This window comes from Populus alba, chromosome 8, assembly GCF_005239225.2.
Source record: "Populus alba chromosome 8, ASM523922v2, whole genome shotgun sequence".
Classification (NCBI taxonomy): Eukaryota; Viridiplantae; Streptophyta; class Magnoliopsida; order Malpighiales; family Salicaceae; genus Populus; species Populus alba.
The window spans coordinates 2105564-2123305 of record NC_133291.1 but is presented as its reverse complement, the minus strand read 5'-3'; the positions used below and the strand labels follow the sequence as shown (position 1 = coordinate 2123305).

At 35.5% G+C, this 17742-nt stretch overlaps 4 protein-coding genes across 12 annotated transcripts; 2 read left to right on the top strand and 2 right to left on the bottom strand.

Moving 5' to 3' along the window:
• Positions 1-172: 172 nt before the first annotated feature.
• On the top strand, positions 173-5090 carry LOC118052348 (OVARIAN TUMOR DOMAIN-containing deubiquitinating enzyme 9). The gene is made up of 11 exons (XM_035063300.2): positions 173-495; positions 1269-1675; positions 1769-2013; positions 2109-2182; positions 2643-2697; positions 2814-2888; positions 3006-3079; positions 3210-3258; positions 3859-3943; positions 4276-4332; positions 4686-5090. Exons 2-11 carry the CDS (start codon positions 1354-1356, stop codon positions 4736-4738), a joined length of 1089 nt encoding a protein of 362 aa, XP_034919191.1. The 5' UTR covers positions 173-495; positions 1269-1353; the 3' UTR covers positions 4739-5090.
• Positions 5091-5229: 139 nt separating this feature from the next.
• Positions 5230-7745, top strand: LOC118052347 (protein WHAT'S THIS FACTOR 9, mitochondrial). Its single transcript, XM_035063298.2, has one exon. The coding sequence runs from the start codon at positions 5901-5903 to the stop codon at positions 7143-7145; it is 1245 nt and encodes a 414-aa protein (XP_034919189.1). The 5' UTR covers positions 5230-5900; the 3' UTR covers positions 7146-7745.
• LOC118052345 (pumilio homolog 4) lies at positions 7482-15465 on the bottom strand. 9 transcript variants are annotated; one of them, XM_073410930.1, is made up of 13 exons: positions 14410-14567; positions 14158-14196; positions 12900-13592; positions 11979-12311; positions 11450-11666; positions 10775-11345; positions 10549-10690; positions 10333-10440; positions 9700-9912; positions 9505-9615; positions 8637-8831; positions 8082-8256; positions 7482-7977 (listed from the first exon to the last, which is right to left on the bottom strand). In XM_073410930.1, the coding sequence occupies exons 3-13, from the start codon at positions 13578-13580 to the stop codon at positions 7940-7942; spliced, it is 2784 nt and encodes a 927-aa protein (XP_073267031.1). In that variant the 5' UTR covers positions 13581-13592; positions 14158-14196; positions 14410-14567; the 3' UTR covers positions 7482-7939. The 9 variants fall into 9 exon arrangements, 8 of the variants coding, with proteins under 8 accessions (XP_073267031.1, XP_034919186.1, XP_073267033.1 ...); XM_035063295.2 differs by lacking the exon at positions 14410-14567 and adding an exon at positions 15366-15465 and having other exon boundaries at positions 11450-12311; XM_073410932.1 differs by lacking the exon at positions 14410-14567 and adding an exon at positions 15366-15382 and having other exon boundaries at positions 11450-12311; positions 12900-13230.
• On the bottom strand, positions 14652-17334 carry LOC118052349 (thioredoxin-like 3-2, chloroplastic). Its single transcript, XM_035063301.2, has 5 exons — positions 16720-17334; positions 16275-16349; positions 16083-16149; positions 15565-15582; positions 14652-15476 (listed from the first exon to the last, which is right to left on the bottom strand). The coding sequence occupies exons 1-5, from the start codon at positions 17046-17048 to the stop codon at positions 15372-15374; spliced, it is 594 nt and encodes a 197-aa protein (XP_034919192.1). The 5' UTR covers positions 17049-17334; the 3' UTR covers positions 14652-15371.
• Between the last annotated feature and the right edge of the window lie 408 nt (positions 17335-17742).

Here is a 17742-nt window from a genome sequence, read left to right as displayed (position 1 = left end):
TTCTAACAAACAACATACTCAACCTTCCAAAAAAATATTGGAATAGTCTAAAAACTAATTGTAGAAAGTTGAAACTAATTGTACAGTGGGCCCCAAATCATTTCTGGTCCTAGTCAAAATATCAAACTAATCCGCAAAATTAATAAATAAATAAAACTTTAAAACTCTTAACAGGCAGAAACCGAAAAGTTAACTAATGAAAAAAGATAATCCAGACAAAATACACGTGGCTTAAGAAACCGAGGATCGGAGGATTCAGAGATAGCACAACGCAAGGCATCATCAGCTTTATACAAATTTCAACAAAGGATGCCTTAACAGACGGCCGCTTTTACCAAACCCAATATCTCTATGATATTCTTTCTGTTAAGAGTCTTCCTAGTCACTTGTTCGGTTTTCAAGTAAATCCCTTTATCTATCTAGTTCGAAAGGGAAAGTAAAAAAGAAAAAGATAGATTCTTTGTTGCCTATCTTGGAGTTAAAAACCTAAACAAGGTACGTACTTATGTTGTTGTATTCAGATTTATTTTATGTTATCTGAATAAGGTTTGGACTTTTTGCTGTGTTTGGCTGAATTGGTGATGGGTTTTGTTTTTCTCTGGGGTTTTTGATTGAATTGAATGTTGTTAGGGGTTTCAAGGAAATAATTTTTTTTTTTTTTAAGTAAAAGTTATGTCCTTTTTGCTGCTTTGTTGATGCATTTGATTTTTTTTTAATTAAATTTGGCGATAGATGTTTGTTTAATGATGTTTTCTTTTAAGGGTTAAACTAAGACGTAGCTTCTTGATGTTGGAAATCTGAAGACTTTATGTTGTGTTTGGTTGAATTGGTGATGGGTTTTGTTTTTCTCTGGGGTTTTTGATTGAATTGAATGTTGTTAGGGGTTTCAAGGAAATGACTTTTTTGTTTTTTTCTTTTAAAGTAAAGTTATGTCCTTTTTTCTGCTTTGTTGATGCATTTGATTTTTTTTTAATTGAATTTGGTGATAAATGTTTGTTTAATGATGTTTTCTTTTAAGGTTTAAACTAAGATGTAGCTTCTTGATGTTGGAAATATGAAGTTTTGATTGAAGGATGGGAATTGGGTTAGCAGCGTAATTGCATGAGTGGTTTTTTATGTTGAAATTAGGAGGGTTTAATTTCGATCGCTGCAAGTGGGTTTTGTGGCCTTATTGTAGGATATAGAAAGTTTTGACTTTTAATTAGTGAAAGTTTGAAGTTATTTGTTTTGTTTCTGTATAGTGAATTTGATTATGGCTAATTTTGCAGGTGCCCATTAGAAAGATTTGTGCAAGTACATATCACAAGGCAGTTGTTCTTTCTTTAAGAGATTTCATTTATTTTGATAGCCAAGATGATTGTATACGAGCAGGATCCAGATGTTGTTCGATGGGGTCTCCATGATCTAATTGATGTTTGTACACTTTCAAATTCTGGTTCATGTAATTCTGTTACTTGTTATGGCATGGATACATTTAACATTGAGTATGTTAGAGAATATTATAATGACCCGTTATATGCAAGTAATGTGGAGAATGATGCTGTTATTGCTCTTGCTCTCCAAGAAGAACTTTCAAGGATTGCTTATGTGGAAGCATCTGGGTTAAATAACACTGAACGAGAATCAATTATTACACAGCACTGGCCTGGTCCTCATGAAACATACCATGGTTCTGGTACTAGAAAATTCCGCACCTGCTATGCAATTCCATTGTTATTTGTGGCCCTGTATTCTTCATGATGTATTTTATTTTATCTGCCATGTGTAGAGCATGAGGATGATCAGACAGTCACCGTTGATCACAGTGAAATGATGATGGATGCTGATGATTGCAGCAAAAATATGGCAGATTATTCTAGCAAGAAGGATGAAATATTGATTCCTACTTCATCTTCTAGCAATGGAGAAAATTCCCTCGAGATGGAAGAGCTGACACTTATTTTAAATATAGAAAATGAATCTGCTCTTGATGGTGAAGTGGGCAAGAGGATAACTGAGATGGTTCCTGTTTCTGTAAGTATGACTTCTGCCAAACTATACTTGAGTGATTGATATCCTTTCAAAAATGAAGAATTGAGTATCCTAAATTTCTCATCTGTTTTTGGCAGCATGTTCCTAAAACTAATGGAGAAATACCATCGGAGGATGAACAGATGTCAGACCATCAAAGACTGCTAGAAAGGTGTTGTATATATATTCCTCTCCTGTGTTTTTAATTTTATGCAAATTTGTCTCCTGGACCATCTCATAAGGTGTGAATCCCCAAGTATTTTTCTTTATATTATAATGTACTGCTTCAAACTACAACAGGAGATAGAGAACTGGCTGGAAGTGGATTATTGGGTGCCTTATGGTATACCTTGCATTGGAAAATGTTGTGGATAACTTTATTTTCTAGATAGATACATTCATATTATTATCAATTATTAACATTTTGGGGGTAGCGGTTTCAGTGTCTAAGGCATTGTGTGTGGGTGTTAGCATCTTCCATGTATTCATGTTCTCCTACAGTATGGGTTTTGAGATCTAGGTTTTTGGTGTGTTTCATGTGTCTCCTTCCTTGATGGATGTTGTGGTTTTGCCTCTAAATTATTTTGACTTGAACAATATTGTTAATATCAATGTCTTTTCTGTTTTATTAGATTAAAGGTGTATTTTCTTGTTGAGAATAAAGTTCAAGGAGATGGTAACTGTCAGGTTGGTACCCACTTTATTTTAAAGATAAATGGTAGTGCAAAAAGCTTGCTTCTAGAATTCTATTACCTAGTGTTATTTGCTCAAGTTATGTCTCACTTGTTTATGTGTTTTTGCAGTTTTGTTCTCTGTCAGATCAACTCTATCGCTCTCCTGAGCACCACAAATTGGTTAGAGAACGAGTTATCAATCAGGTTGGTTGGTGTTTTAATAAGTGTGCTTCTATGTACTTGTACTAGAGTCTTCTTGATCCATTCTTATACATGTAAGCATGACTGTAATCATATTTCACGCAATGTTGATTTCATCAGCTCAAGTCTCTGCCGCAAATGTACAGCAGCTATGTTCCTATGGCTTATGACGACTATCTGAAGAAAATGAGCAAGTTCGTTACTTATCTCTGTTTCTTTCCTTCTTTCTTCTTTTTTTCTTTGAAGAAAAATTTCCCATAGCTTTCTTTAAATAGATTCATGCTCATGCTCATATGTATGTACTTTTTATGTGGCTAAAATTAGGAGTGGTGAATGGGGTGACCACGTTACATTGCAGGCTGCTGCAGATTCGGTATGGAAAAATAGATAACCTTGTAGATTCCCTCTTCTTTTGTCTGCTTTTCTTTCTGTTGATCTTCACGTTATTTAATAACCTTTTTATGGAAAATATCAACGGGTTGTGAATTTGATGATAATCACTAATGGATATTGAAAACATGGATTCAACTAGTTAGTTATGCAACTGAATTCACCTAAGCCTGAATCTCCAACTAGTGGAATTGAGTTACATAAATCTTTTTCCCTCACTCCGCCTTTTTGTGAGCCCAAATTCTTCATGAGACTACTAGGGATTATTATATCAATTCTCATAACTTTAATTAAATGAATTGCTTTTATGCTTATGAGCGATTCTTTCTAGGATAAAAATTGTGTAATTTCTGTTCTTCTCTGAGTATCTTTTTCTCACTGCACATCATATACAACTTGAAATATGCAAGTAATGTAGCTACTAACATGAAATTTCATGCAAGCTTGCTACGTTACTTTATTACTTTTTAATTATTATTTTTTTATGATTTCATGTATGCTACATGTTTGCTGTCGGTCATTTTATTTTAGAGGCTTAAAGCTTCTTTAACTACTGTCTATGCATGTTGCCATGCAATTGCAGTATGGTATCAAGATATTTGTGATAACTTCATTCAAGGATACATGTTACATCGAGATCCTTCCAAGAGTTCAAAAGTCCAATCGAGGTAAGATTAGAAAATTTTACATTTTGAACTTGTGTGTTGATTAATACAAATCTAAAAGCTAAGAATGCTCCACCATCTTTCTAATATGTGGAAATTTTACATGTAAGATTTTTTGGTTGTAGAATAAAATTTTTTTGATTATGGAAATAGGAAATGTAAAATGGGGAAAAGTTTATTACAGTGAACACTAAAATGATCAGAACAAGAAAATTCTTGTTCAGCTTCAACCAATTAGTTTCCAAAAAAAAAAAAAGAATAAAGAAAAGAAAGATCCATGAAAACGTTGGATGAGATCTGAAATCCAATTCCCTTGCTACTTGTGTTTTGTGCAGTTATTTTCTTGAGCTTTTGGGCGGAGGTGCACTACAATTCTATTTATCCAGAAGGAGGTAAACAGTTGGATCTTGTTTGTCAAAGCAATGAATATTGTTCTATGATACTTCTTAGTAGGGTCCATCTTTTTCTGGCTTCCATCTGATGTTGTCTTGGTCTTCTATAAAAGCAATTTTGAAAAACATGAGCATCTCTTGGCTGGAAAAAAAAGAGCTGCCCAATGAAAACACCATGGGTGAAGTACTGTTGGGGGTAAACAAATGTCTTTTTGCAAATTTTGCAAGTCTCTTATTATATCATCTGATACGTTGTCATGAGTGTATGATTTGTTTAACTTGCATTTTATATGTCTTTTCCTAAATTCTAACCAGTTTTAGCTGCTTTACCATTGCTGCTCTCTCTCTAATAGAGGCACCGCAGTATGAGCCTAAGAAAAAGAAGAAGTGGTGGAACCTTGGATGATTTGAAGCTATGACCTTCAGAGTTTTCATTACATGGAGAGGCTATTCTATTCAATTGCCTCACAATTTGGCGAATCAGAGTAAAGGGGGAATGCGGATGCCATTGCTGCGCCATTTTAGCTACCTATGTGCATATTATATATTTTAGATTTGACCCCCCCCAAAAAAAAAAAAAGAAAAAAAAAGGGGTTCCATCTTCCGTCATTTTTTCATTCCTTTTCCCGCAGTTCTGACTGTACATAGTAGGCAGGGCAATAGTAGGGTTTTCTTTTACCCTTCATGGCAGAACCGGTGACACTATTTATGAATAAATCGTAGCTGCTGTATTTGCATGCTGTTTGCTTTGTCGAAAACTTTTGAAGTTTTGTGCTCTTCAGCTTCTATTCTTTTTTTTTTTTTTTTGTAGAATGCTCAATCCGAACAAATTGGGTAAATCCAATAGAAAAAAGAAGTATGGTCAAAATGTTTGTGAAATGGAAAGAACAGGAGAAAAGGGAGTTGCTCTTCTTACGTAGAAATGTGAAAACTAAATTCGTCACTGTTGTTATTGGTGAACAATATTAATTAAGTCATTGAAAAAAATTTGGATAACAGTCCAATATAAATAAAAATAAATTAAAAGCTGTTCAATATAAAAAAAATAATTAAGTGTGGTTTAAGCTCATTAATAAATAGATATGTTCTTATAGTAAAGTTGATCTGTGAATATTTTTACTATTAATGCAACAAAACATTATAATGTTTGTAAGAAAAAACTTTATTTCCTTACCCAATGTGTTGTCTAACTCTAGATTCCAACATTAAAAAATAATTATATCAATTTCATACATGAGAAATCAGATAATATTTCCCTTCCACACCCAGAATACATGAAAAAGAACACTTAGCCATTTCCTTCTTGGAGGGGCAATTTTGAATAGATTTCGGACGAAATTGAACGCCATGTAATTGGAAAAGAACAAAATTTTGTTTTTCCGTTTTTTTGTTTTCCGAAAAGACAACCCAAGCTGCAACACCTTGGTGTATCTTAAGTTTTCCTATAAACGACCAGTCATCCCCACCAACTATCTAACTGGAAGCTCTGTATTAGAAGTCACAGGACACCCCAAATCTTCCCCCCCTTCCAATAATCACCCACCAAAACCCCTAAAACCCTAAATCTAATGTTCTTCAAAAAACCCACCTCAAAAACCCTAAAAATCTTACTCCACTCTTCTCAAAATCCAATCTTTTCCCTTATAAACCATAAAGCCAAGAACCCACCATATACATACACACAAACCAAGAACTATGTAGATGTGTACATGAAATGGAAAAAAGATCAATACCTTGACACAATAGAGCACATACACAAGTCCATTCAACTTAAACCCATCATTTCTTTGAAAAATGTGATAGCCCAAAACCCCAATGGTTGTATCCCAATCTCTGACGTGTCAAAGAAAGGCTTGCACTTTGATGTGAAAATCAAGGTTGCAAGGTTTTTGAGGCAATACCCATCGATCTTCGAGGAGTTTAGTGGTCCTCAGTATAATTTGCCTTGGTTTAGATTGACCCAAGAAGCTGTTGAGATTGATAGAGAAGAGAGAAGGTTGTATGAGGATTGTAAAGAGGATCTGAGAGAGAGGCTAAAGAAGTTTATTTTGATGAGCAAACAAAAGGTGTTGCCTTTGAAGGTTATTCAAGGGATGTTATGGTATTTGGGTTTGCCGGAGGATTTCTTGGAGTGTTTGGATATGAATCTTGATGGATCTTTTAGGGTGGTGGAGATGGAGGAAGGGTTAAAGGGATTAGCCGTTGAGAGCAATGAAAGGGTTTTGTCTGTTCTGCAAAGAAATGCAATGAAAAAAGGAGTGTATTCCAATGAAACTATGGAGGCAATTGAGTTTCCACTTTTCCCATCTAAGGGTGTGAGGCTAAGGAGGAAGATTGAGGTTTGGTTAAGAGAGTTTCAAAAGGTTCCATATGTGTCCCCATATGAGGATTATTCACATTTGGATCCTAATAGTGATATTGCTGAGAAAAGGGTCGTTGGGTTTCTTCATGAGTTGCTCTGTTTGTTCGTTGAGCATTCTGCAGAAAGGAGGAGACTTTTGTGTCTTAAGAAGTATTTTGGGTTACCACAGAAGGTTCATAAAGCATTTGAAAGGCATCCCTACATGTTTTATCTGTCTTTGAGGAATAAAACTTGCACTGCTATTCTTAAGGAGGCTTATTGTGATAAAATGGCCATTGAGAGACATCCCATGTTGAGGATCAGGAATAAGTACATTAACTTGATGAAGGAATCACAGGTGATTCTGAAGAGCAGAAGAGTGAACAATCCTTATGTCGAACGTCCAAAACTGGATTTAGATTTGGAATGTGCTGATGAAGAAGAAGAGTGTGTTGAAATAGGTAGATTGTAACGATGAAGTGAATTAGAGCTGAAAGTCTGTATTCTTGTCGGGTGATTCTGATTCACTTCCTTCAGGTACTTGGTCTATTTAACCTCTCTAATTACTGGATTATTATACCTGCCGTCTCAATTGAATTTCAGCCACGGATATGTGCAAACTCTCTATCGTTGTGTAAATTTCTTAATGTAGTTTTGAGAGTATCACTAATTATTTGAATAGACTTCACCAAGAGAATATCGCAACTCTAGTTACAGCACAGAGGTGGTTGAGCTTGTTGATGACCAGTGCTTGCAGGTAATTTCAAGCCCTTGTCAGGATAATTATTGAATTGATGTAAACAAATCAAAATAAAATATTCTCGACAAATTCCAATCAGTAAGAAGATGAGAAAATCCAATTCCTGTGCAACAATCTAAAACACGGGCCGGGTCTTCTGAAGCAAAAAGATCAAATATCATCTTTTACGCCTGCTAGTAACATTTACATTCCATTCCTTTTGACAGATTGCGACTGTACTCCAAGAGGAGACTGATCAACTATAAATTGCCTCTCTAGCCTAAATTTACCTTTATTCTGTGAGCTGCATATACAATCAGATATTGACAAAAACGAAAACATCTTATTCCCCAAAGCATGCAGTTTTCCTGCTTATTTACATCTATTATTCTCTTCAAGGAACCAAGCTATGCGATGACAACTTGCAAAAATCACCTTCCATGTTAGCTGTACAAAATTTGCATGCCCTTTTTGCTTTTTATGGCGTCAAAGAAAAAGTGCCTTCCATGTTTCCAGATTAAATCATGTCAGGGGGAGACTGCGAGTGACAATCGGATACGCCTTTCTGCATACGAGAGAGAAAGAATCATGTATGGACGCTGGTTACAAGTAAACCAGGCAAAGACGAGCAATTGAATTTTCCAAGAACAAACTACAAAGATTCCTCACCTCCAGTTATGATGAGCTTCTCAATGCGCGAAACAATATGTTTACCATAAGTGTATCTCTTCAGGGCACTCAAATGAATCCTAATGCGAGAAAGAATTAACTCTAGACTTCGACCATCGCAGGTCTCAAGAACCTTTTGTACAACATAATTTCCAAACGGATCTTTCATCATAGCCTGCAGTTTTGTATTCCAAACACATTGGTCATCCAGGCAATGATCAGTGAAAGTAAATAAAAACCAAAATTGGAAGCCTTGAGACAAGCATAGGCTGCAGTAATCTTGATATTCATGAGAGAAGAACATGTTACGATTGGATGATCATTCAAGTGTTCCATAATCAAAAGCTTAATTCTGCAGAGTACCGGATATTTAGAATATTTAGCAGAAAAAAAAAAACATACAACAATGGAGGTATATGGCAAGGAGTAGAAACAATCAAATTAGTTTTGGAAAACACATCTGAAAACATCTGTAATCTTTAATCTTTGTGTGTGCATGTGTTTCCAATATGACCACAGGGAGGAGGGGGTAAGGGTTGTGAATGCTAATATGACCTGCAAGGGCTCATTTTCATCAGTGGAACCAAGCATCTCATTCACCAAAAGCTGGCGCTCATAAGGGCCACCAAATGTCAAGCACTTCTCCACAACATTAGAAGCAAATTTCTGCTGACTCATCAAAACAATCTGTCCTGCAAGCTTTCTAATAATAACAGATCGTTGTTGTGGCTTACCATGCTCCAGGACATGCTATAGAAAAACAAAAGTACGAACATCAGGAAACTAATGATGCAGCACAATAGCGGAACAGTTAAACACAGAACAAGGCCACCCATTTCATGCCAATGATGCAACATAATCCAAAAACAAGATCAAACCCATATCTTTAGTCAACATAGAGAAGTCAATATGGATGCAGAGCGCTCTAACAGATGAAGGTGAATCTGACAAAAATTGAATCCGTGAAGGTGAAGGTGAAGATTTAAAAGGATATTATAAATTATAACTTTGCATAACTTTCATACTTGGCACGCGAATACTTTCCACTTACACATCAATGACTTCATTACCAGTCCAGGAAAGAAAAGCTGTGCCACTCAATTTTCTTAACTCATATCTGCAATATATGATCTTTCACATGGAAATAATTTTCCAGTCTCCTAAAGGTTTTTATATTGTTAGATATTGTTTTAGCTGGAAAATAAGATTAATAGGATAATATTTGAACCAAGAAGAAAAATAAATCCCTGTAAATTACAGACTAATTCTGCCTTGATTATCTTTCATATTCAATGGATTTTGACAGAAAAACTAAAATTTTAGGATTAGCATGCAGGGCAAGAATGACTGGACAAACTAATATCCTAGGAACAAAGGATTTCATTCGCCAGTCAATACTAGCATAGCTGGAAAATTTCAATACCTGAATGACATAATTTCCATATTGATCTTGTGCCAAAGCGCATACAGACTGCATAATTTCATCCATAATAACTTGCTGTGTATTCATGTCCTTACAATGCTCCAAGACCCTCTGTTGGTGCCAAATCAAAAAATTGACAAGTCAAATATGATAATATATTTCCATCAAGAGAGTGAATAGTGAGTAATTTTTTACCTGGATAACACGGCAACCATAAGGGTGGGTGGAAAGGGCCACAACTTGCCCATAGAAAGCTGAGGTGATGAACTGTATTCGATCTCCTGGAACACACTCTATACACTTCTGAATAACATGATTACCATTCTGATCACGAATACATTTCATGACAGAGCCATCTAGCTCTGCCACCATTTCAGTCTGTCGATCCACGTCAATCACCTCCAAAGCCTGTGGTCAGATTTAGCACATTAAGTAATTTTGATGGCCAGAAAAGGGACATGATCTTGAATGTAAGGTGGTAATCTGCATTTCACGCCCTGATCAGATAATTCCTCTTCGTTCCTTGTGATGGATGCATGTAAGAGATACTTAATCATAATATTTTAATTATGCATCTAAGGAAATCCCTGGCATTACACCAAGCCACATCACAGTGATAAATTAAAATGCCCAGGAACCGGATATTGCTTAGCAAAATATGCATCACCAACAACAATATTCACATAGAAGTATGCTTGCTTCAAGCAGATCCATGTCCAGTAAAAATCTTAAAGAAAGATGCCGAGAACAAACATACAAGAGTGTGTGCATCATGGACATGTCACATGTGCACATGTATTTATGACAACAAGGGACTCAGAAAAGTACCTTCTGGATTACTCTGCACCCATACATTTGAAGACTGAGAGGTAAAACATGACCAGTAAGCTGACTAGCTAACTCCATTCTTTGACTTTCTGTACCTTGATCAAGAAACTGTGCATTCAAGAATAACAATGTAATATTAATAAATCATACACAGAGCATGGAGTTGTAAAGGAGATAATCAGCAGTTAGAATTTCAAATAAAAAAAAAACATGTACCTTTTGTATAACATAATTTCCAAAAACATCAGTCATCAAGTTACGAGCAAGAGGAATAATCTCAGGGAATATCTTGTTCGTCTCTTCAACTGAAGCAGTTTCTAGTTTCTGCTGAATAAACCGACTTCCATACTGATCTGTGCTGCATTGCACAAGAGGAAATGTTAAACTCAGAGTCCAGATACTGTATGAGAGAAACAAACACCAGAAAGAATTCAATATATACCTGAATTCAACAACATGGCCAACAATGTCTGAAAGTTCAAAAGAACCAGTCTTGTTGTTCTTAAATTCATCCATAAAGGATGAAGACTGTTTTCTTTCAGCATTGCAGCCAATATCAGACTGCCATGACCCAGTGGATCCTCCCATCGAACTCCTCATCACGGAAGCTAAGTGTGAAGCTCGCCCACTCTGAAAACCCCCAGATCCAACAGAAGGAAGCATAGATTTCACTGCTGAGTTCTCTGGATATGGCATGCTAAGATTATAAGATGAATTCCTATGGTATCCCTGATTCAACCCACCAGATTTGGTTAGAATTGGCAATTCGTATTGTTGCTTCTGTTGAACAAGCAATGTCTCAAGATAAGCTTTTTGAATCCTGTCCAAGTCTCCCTCCGAAGTGCCAAAATAATCTCTAACTGGAGGCTCACTTGACCTAGCTACAGCATGTGTTGCATAATCCAACATTCTTTGCAAGGACTGACTATAGCTTGGTTCCAGAACTGGAGAACGAAGATCAGACCCTACTTGATTTCCCAGTCTATTGAAACCATTCCCAATTCCAACACCACCTAAAGCAAAAACAAAATTTCAAGCCAGCAAGAAATGTATGTATCTATCCACGCGTATAATGTACAAATAATTTCAGTGAAAGCTCAAAAGAAACGAAGATAACCTGCGTCAAAATGATTCTTGATCATTGAATTCAGTTTCAGTGTCGAATAATCATCAGGTACATGGCCAGTGAAATCCATAATTGGAATATTTGCATTTTGATGATAAACATTTGATCTTTCCAAACTTCCAAGGCCCAAGGAATTCATTTGTGAGTGAAGATTGGTAGAAGAAGAAGTTCTTCTGGGAATACTAACTTCTCCATTATAACTTATCTTAGAAGCATTATTGTTTGGTATGATCCTGTTGTTTCTCGGCATATCAGTATGGTTGGTAGAAAATGAGAGATTTTCTACCTTCGATGTTTCTATGAGTTGCTGATGCAGAGCCTGCTCAGCACCATTTGACATGTTAAAAGGAAAATGTGGCTCACTGTCCAGATCCATTTGCAGTTGGCCTCGTGTATGAATCTCCTGATCTGTGAGTCTAGTGTTCAAAAGGCTTAATCCAGACAACGTATTAGCAATTTCCCCAAGCTCGGTAATCCCAGAAGAATGATTTTTTTGGACAGTCATGCCAACAGCATTCTTCTTCTCAATAGGACCAACTCTGCTGCCAACAGGATGTAGACTAGAAATAGCAGGCCTCCCAAGCAGCTGCTGTTCAGGTGTTGTACTCCTAGACAATGATGAGCCCACAGCAGATACAAAGGAGTGAGAAAAGGTATTGCTGTGGCTTTGAGTTCCTGTGAAGGCAGTGGTAGCTGCTCCAGAATACAAGCCTTCCAGGGATTCCATTCCATCATGTAACCCAACTTGATGAGGATCACATTCACCAGTTGTATCCAGAAGATCAGCAAAAGTAGTATGACTTGCTGGGGAAGATAGGTGACCTGGCATAGAAGTGGGCTGATCAAGTCCTTCCTGAAACATAAAAATGTCATTTAAAAAGTGAAATGAAATGCAACACCTAGCACAAAAAAGATACAATAGAACGCAATACCTAGCATTTGCTGGTGTACATTTCAGGTGAATCAAATTAAATTGGTTGAATAACTATGGGCAATACCAAAACCATTTTCAAGTATAATGAACATAAAAATGAAGGTGATTTTTATGAAAATTATCCATAAGTTCCCTCACTTGATCAAACAATTGTTGCTTAATTACTGATAATCTTTTAATCAGTAAAGACTCCCAGATTTAACGTCACTTGTATGTAGTACAGTTTGTTGCTTAATTAATGATAAATTTGCTTCACTCATAGTCTCATTCTTCAACCTTAAAATTTATCAACTAGTGCAAACATTTTGTCCTCGATAAGCTAAAATAGACTTTGATAATTGCCATCATTGTAATAAAAAAAACTCCTTCAACATCATTTTATGCACAAATGGCAGAACCAAATATGATATTGCTATTGTTCAGCTACCAGTCCTTGTAGTATTATTAAACAATTGGTAAGTTGATTCTCGTAAAAGCTCTTTATTTTTATATTGCTATATCCAATACCTGTAGAGTGTCAGCAAAACTTTTCCTCCTTGCACCAAGCCTGGAGCGCTGCAATCCAAGATCACTGGAACCTCTATCAAGCCACTTGGATGAAGCATTCCTGATGACATTATTTCTACTTGAATTACTCGATTCTGTCAAATCAATGTCAACCTTATGCACTGAAAGTCCTGGCTGTATTGAAAACAGCGATGGACTATCGCTATCTTCTACCACCTTATTCTTCCTCAAGTTGCCAATACAACCAAACATAGATCCTGAAGACTGAAACCTTTGTGCAACACGCCAATCCTCCTTTGACAACAAAGGTGGGGGCAATCTTGGGTTAATGCTGTCATGAGAATAGTAATACGAAAGGTAAGATGGGTGCGAGCGAATCTCCTCTTCGTTCAAAACCACATTGTTACAGTTACCATTACTACTAGTGACACTATTGATGTCACTCAAATTATTGTTCCTAAAAAGGCTTCCCACAGCGCTTAATGATCCCTCAACAGTAGGCGGAGCACTGCCACTCCTATATCTATCAAGATCCCTTTCTATGCGTTGACTACGACGACATGCTTGTAGAATCAGTTCTAGTTCGCTCTGCAAATTATCCTCTAAATTACCACCGAACCCCCCTTGTAGATAATCATCCACAGTCGGTAGCATCTCTATGTTACTGCTACCAGTGAACATCTCTCAAAGAAACTGAATATAAGAAAAATACAATAAACAACCAAATCAAAAATAAATAAATCCAAACATCCCCACCAATTCTATATGTTTACTTGCTAAGAAAATTTACAAAACTCATTTAAAAAAAAAAAGAAAAAAAAGGGATCAAATTAAAAATTAAAAATCCAAACTATAACACTAATTCTCTGTTCGGTCGCTGAGAAAAATTACGAAATTCAATTTAAGAAAAAGGGGTCGAGTAAACTGGCACATTTAGCAAGATTAGGATTTCTGGAATATAAAATTTTAGAAAAAATAAACATAATGTGAGCACAGGAACATAACCAGACGTGTAAAAAGATAACCAGACGTAAAATAAACTAAAATCTAAGCCCATTGTCTATATCGCATAAAAATTATTAATTAATCAAGCAAGAAAATCGAACTTTTATTATTGCATTTACGTATTTAAAATTAATACAGGAAAAGCTCATACATTTTATTCCATTTTTTTAGCGTTGTTTCTCAGCAACCAAACAGTGCTTCAAGAAATTAAAATCAAACAAAAGAAATCTTTAATTGCATCAAGATTCCATACCTTCACGACTAATCCCCACATCAATGAAAGAACTGCAACCTAATAAAATAAATAAATAAATAATCAATACACGCATATAGTTTTATTTTTTAAAAAGAATCTAAAATAGACAAGAATCAAATGCGAAACTTAGGAAAAAGGGTTAAGCAACAAACGATGTCGTGTATATAATTGAGGAGAGCTTCTTGATTAATGAGAGGTAATATAAAAAATCGTGGAAAAAAAGCGGGGAGAGAGGGGGGGGGGATTTACAGAGGGAGCGAGAGCATGGAGAGAGGAGATTCTTGAGAAACGGTCACTTTCTCTGTTTCCAATTATTTATTTATTCTTTTATAGAGAGTGAAAAAAGAGAGGGAATTGTGAGGACCGTTGATCGATAATGGACGGTGATAGACGGTCGATACGTGCATGGGCAGCATTCTTGAGGTGTCGTTAGAAGTCTCTCTCTCTCAACATCTACTCTCTCTCTCTCTCTGTTAAATTATCGAATTCATTTTACGATTTTCCCATGAAACCATAAATATTTATATTTTAAAAAAAGAGAGAGACTATAAAAAATCATACATTTGAGTGCCGTCTTCATAATATTTATTGAATTTAACAACACCATTACAGGATACATTGATATTTTTATACACTTGCCAGCTAAGTAGATATCTCAATTTAACATGTTAATATTAATATGTTTATTATTAATAGTTGACGTGTTATCACATTAATAAACTTATTTTTATAAATATATAAGTGTTTCAACTTCGATATTTTAGCCCAGGCACTCGTAATTAACTTATATTGTGAGATCCACAATAATCTTGGGCCTATAAATATTACCCGGCCCGATGTAGTACGAGGGTCTATGGGCCTTGTCCGAGGGATATAAATCCTAGGCCCATCACCACCTAAACAATTTAACACAAAACGAAGGAGAAAAACAACAATTTGATTTAGCAGTGATGAGGTCACCGGTTTTTTATTTATTGTGTATTTCTCAAAGTATATTTTCTTTTTGCTGCAGATCAGTATTCCTCATCTATTCTTTTTGCAGCAGATGAGGTTATTTAACCAAGGCCGAAATCATAAAAAAAAAAAAAAAAAAAAAAAAAAGGACATTCTTCTTCTTCTCTATGTAATGTTTTTTTTACAGAGCGAAAAAAAAAAAACCAGAAATAAAGAGATACCGGTCAGGAAAAAAGAATGGCGAGCAATACCATAATTCACAAGGTATCCTCATTTTCAATCATTTCACGGACTTCATTAACGACCAAATATGCTTTGTGACCGCCAATCACCTCTGCCTGTTTCTTGCTATCCTTCCATAGCTGTAAAACAAAGAGAAACAGCTTTAGGAAGACAAGTGCAGAAGGAAAATATTGAATCTCAAAAACATACAATCAAAATGGCAATTACCTGAATGGTTGGCATTTTCTGCACAGATTTCACGGTCCACAGCAAACAAATACATGAAAAATCAAACAATTAACTGTTAATCACAAGTGCTTAGAATGTATATTTTGCTGGAGCAAACAGAAAACATGGGATTAACCTTCAAGATGCCTGCGTTCTTTGTTTTTTTATATGCCTGTGCATGTTAAAAGTTTTTGTGACAGGAATAGCCTTGGAGTTGAATTTATGACAAGAAATAGCCAGTACTACTCAATCATTCACCAACTAGTAAAATGTTTCATGAGGTTAGGCAGAACCTAAAAATCGAGCCATCCCACCTCTCAAAGTGATCTTAAACTAAATTTTCAAACCTCTTCCAGCCCTAGATCTCCCCCTCCCAAAATGATTTTGCATCTCTTATTTCCTAGATAGAAAGACTTACAACTGCTCAGTTACAATCAGATTTTACTTCTCCTGGCTGTTGGATATAAAGTTACAAAGAAGGAAGAATTACAGAAAGTATATGGAACCATAAGACTTACAGTGACTCCTGCACGGGTAACAAGTTTGTGTGGAACATTATTGACATCAACACGGTAAAACCGCAATCTGTGTAGCATCAGTGAATACAAAAATAAGGAACATTCTCAATAACTATACAATTTTCAACATGTCCAATGGGCAATTCCCCTCTAATTAAGCCATAGACGATCAGAAACGAAAATAGAGCAAACCTTCTATAGTAATCAGCTGCCAACTTTTCCAATTTTGGTTTCAAATATATACATTTTCTGCACCAGCTTGCCATCCTACAAGAGCAAATATGACCATATAAACCAATTGTTATACAGTAACTCATCCTAGATGAGAAGGAACTGTTACTTAAAGTTCAACACAGAACACACAAATAAACCCACAAAGATGAAAATTTGCACTCCTGTTTGCCAAGATTTCTCTTTAACCATATAAACCAGTTTCAGAAACCAAGCAATTGGAACAAAAACATGACAAACAAAGACATTTTATCGAAACTGCTACGAGAGTAAAAAAATCTGAACTTGCTCCTTTTCTCATATTTTTTTCATTGAAAAAAAATTGACCCAGATGCAGAAACAGCCCTAACTAAAGCAAAGTCTAACCAATTAAAACAAAACCCAGAGACAAACTAACGCCACACACCAAACAATGATAACAGATTCCTCAAGTTGCTGTGCCTCTGCTATCACACGATCAAACTGACTCTCACTGTAAATGGGCTCCAACTCAAACGAAACGGGAGAATCATCCACCTCTTGCAAAGACCCCTCTTGGCTCCAAGCACGAAAGACTCTATTTTTCCCCGGCAAATTAAATTTTCCGGGAGAAGAAAGTTTCTTGAAAATCGAAATTGCGGGATTTGGACATGAAATAGTACTACTTAATACTGACAATTCACGTGATGGGTCACGTGGTATTGAGTTTGGAGACAGAAATCTGAGAGATGGTGGGCTGTGTAAGATCTTAGACATGTTTGAAGAAGGAAATATAGCAATTTGCTAAAAGAAACTCTAGATTTCAATATAAAGAGACAGGTGTTGCGGTTCCCTTCATGCCCTGAAAGAGGAGGAAGGAAAGGTAGATTATTATTTTTTCTGTTTTTTTGGGGGATTATGGGGGTGGCTTTCACAAGCTACTAGTTGAAAAAATCAAAGGAAATATCAGAACTGGAACTCTTTTTTGACCGTTCGATTGGACTTTCAGCTCAAGGCTGCAGTCTTGGCAAGGTATCAGTTTTCTTATGGAGCACCGAAGGAGAGGGTAGTATTGTATTGATGCATGATAACTTATTATTAAAATTAAAAAGAAAAATTAAAACACATCAGTTAAAACATTGTAATTACAGAGACATTGCCCTTTGTATTAGAATTTTGCTATTCTTATAAAAAAAATTTAACAAAAAGGTAATATCATTTTTTTCATGAAATTTATTGAATATTATCAAATTAATCAGAATAAATTGATTTTTTTATTAATACAGTTAAATAAATTTAATGTCCTGAAAAACAAAATTTTTAAAACAATAATCTAGTATACATTAATACTATGTTTTATATTTTACTTTTTCTATATTTATTAGGTGTATAAAAATCATCTAAACATTCACTATATTTTTATATCCTTTAAATGCTTACATATTTTCATTTATATGAACACATATATTAG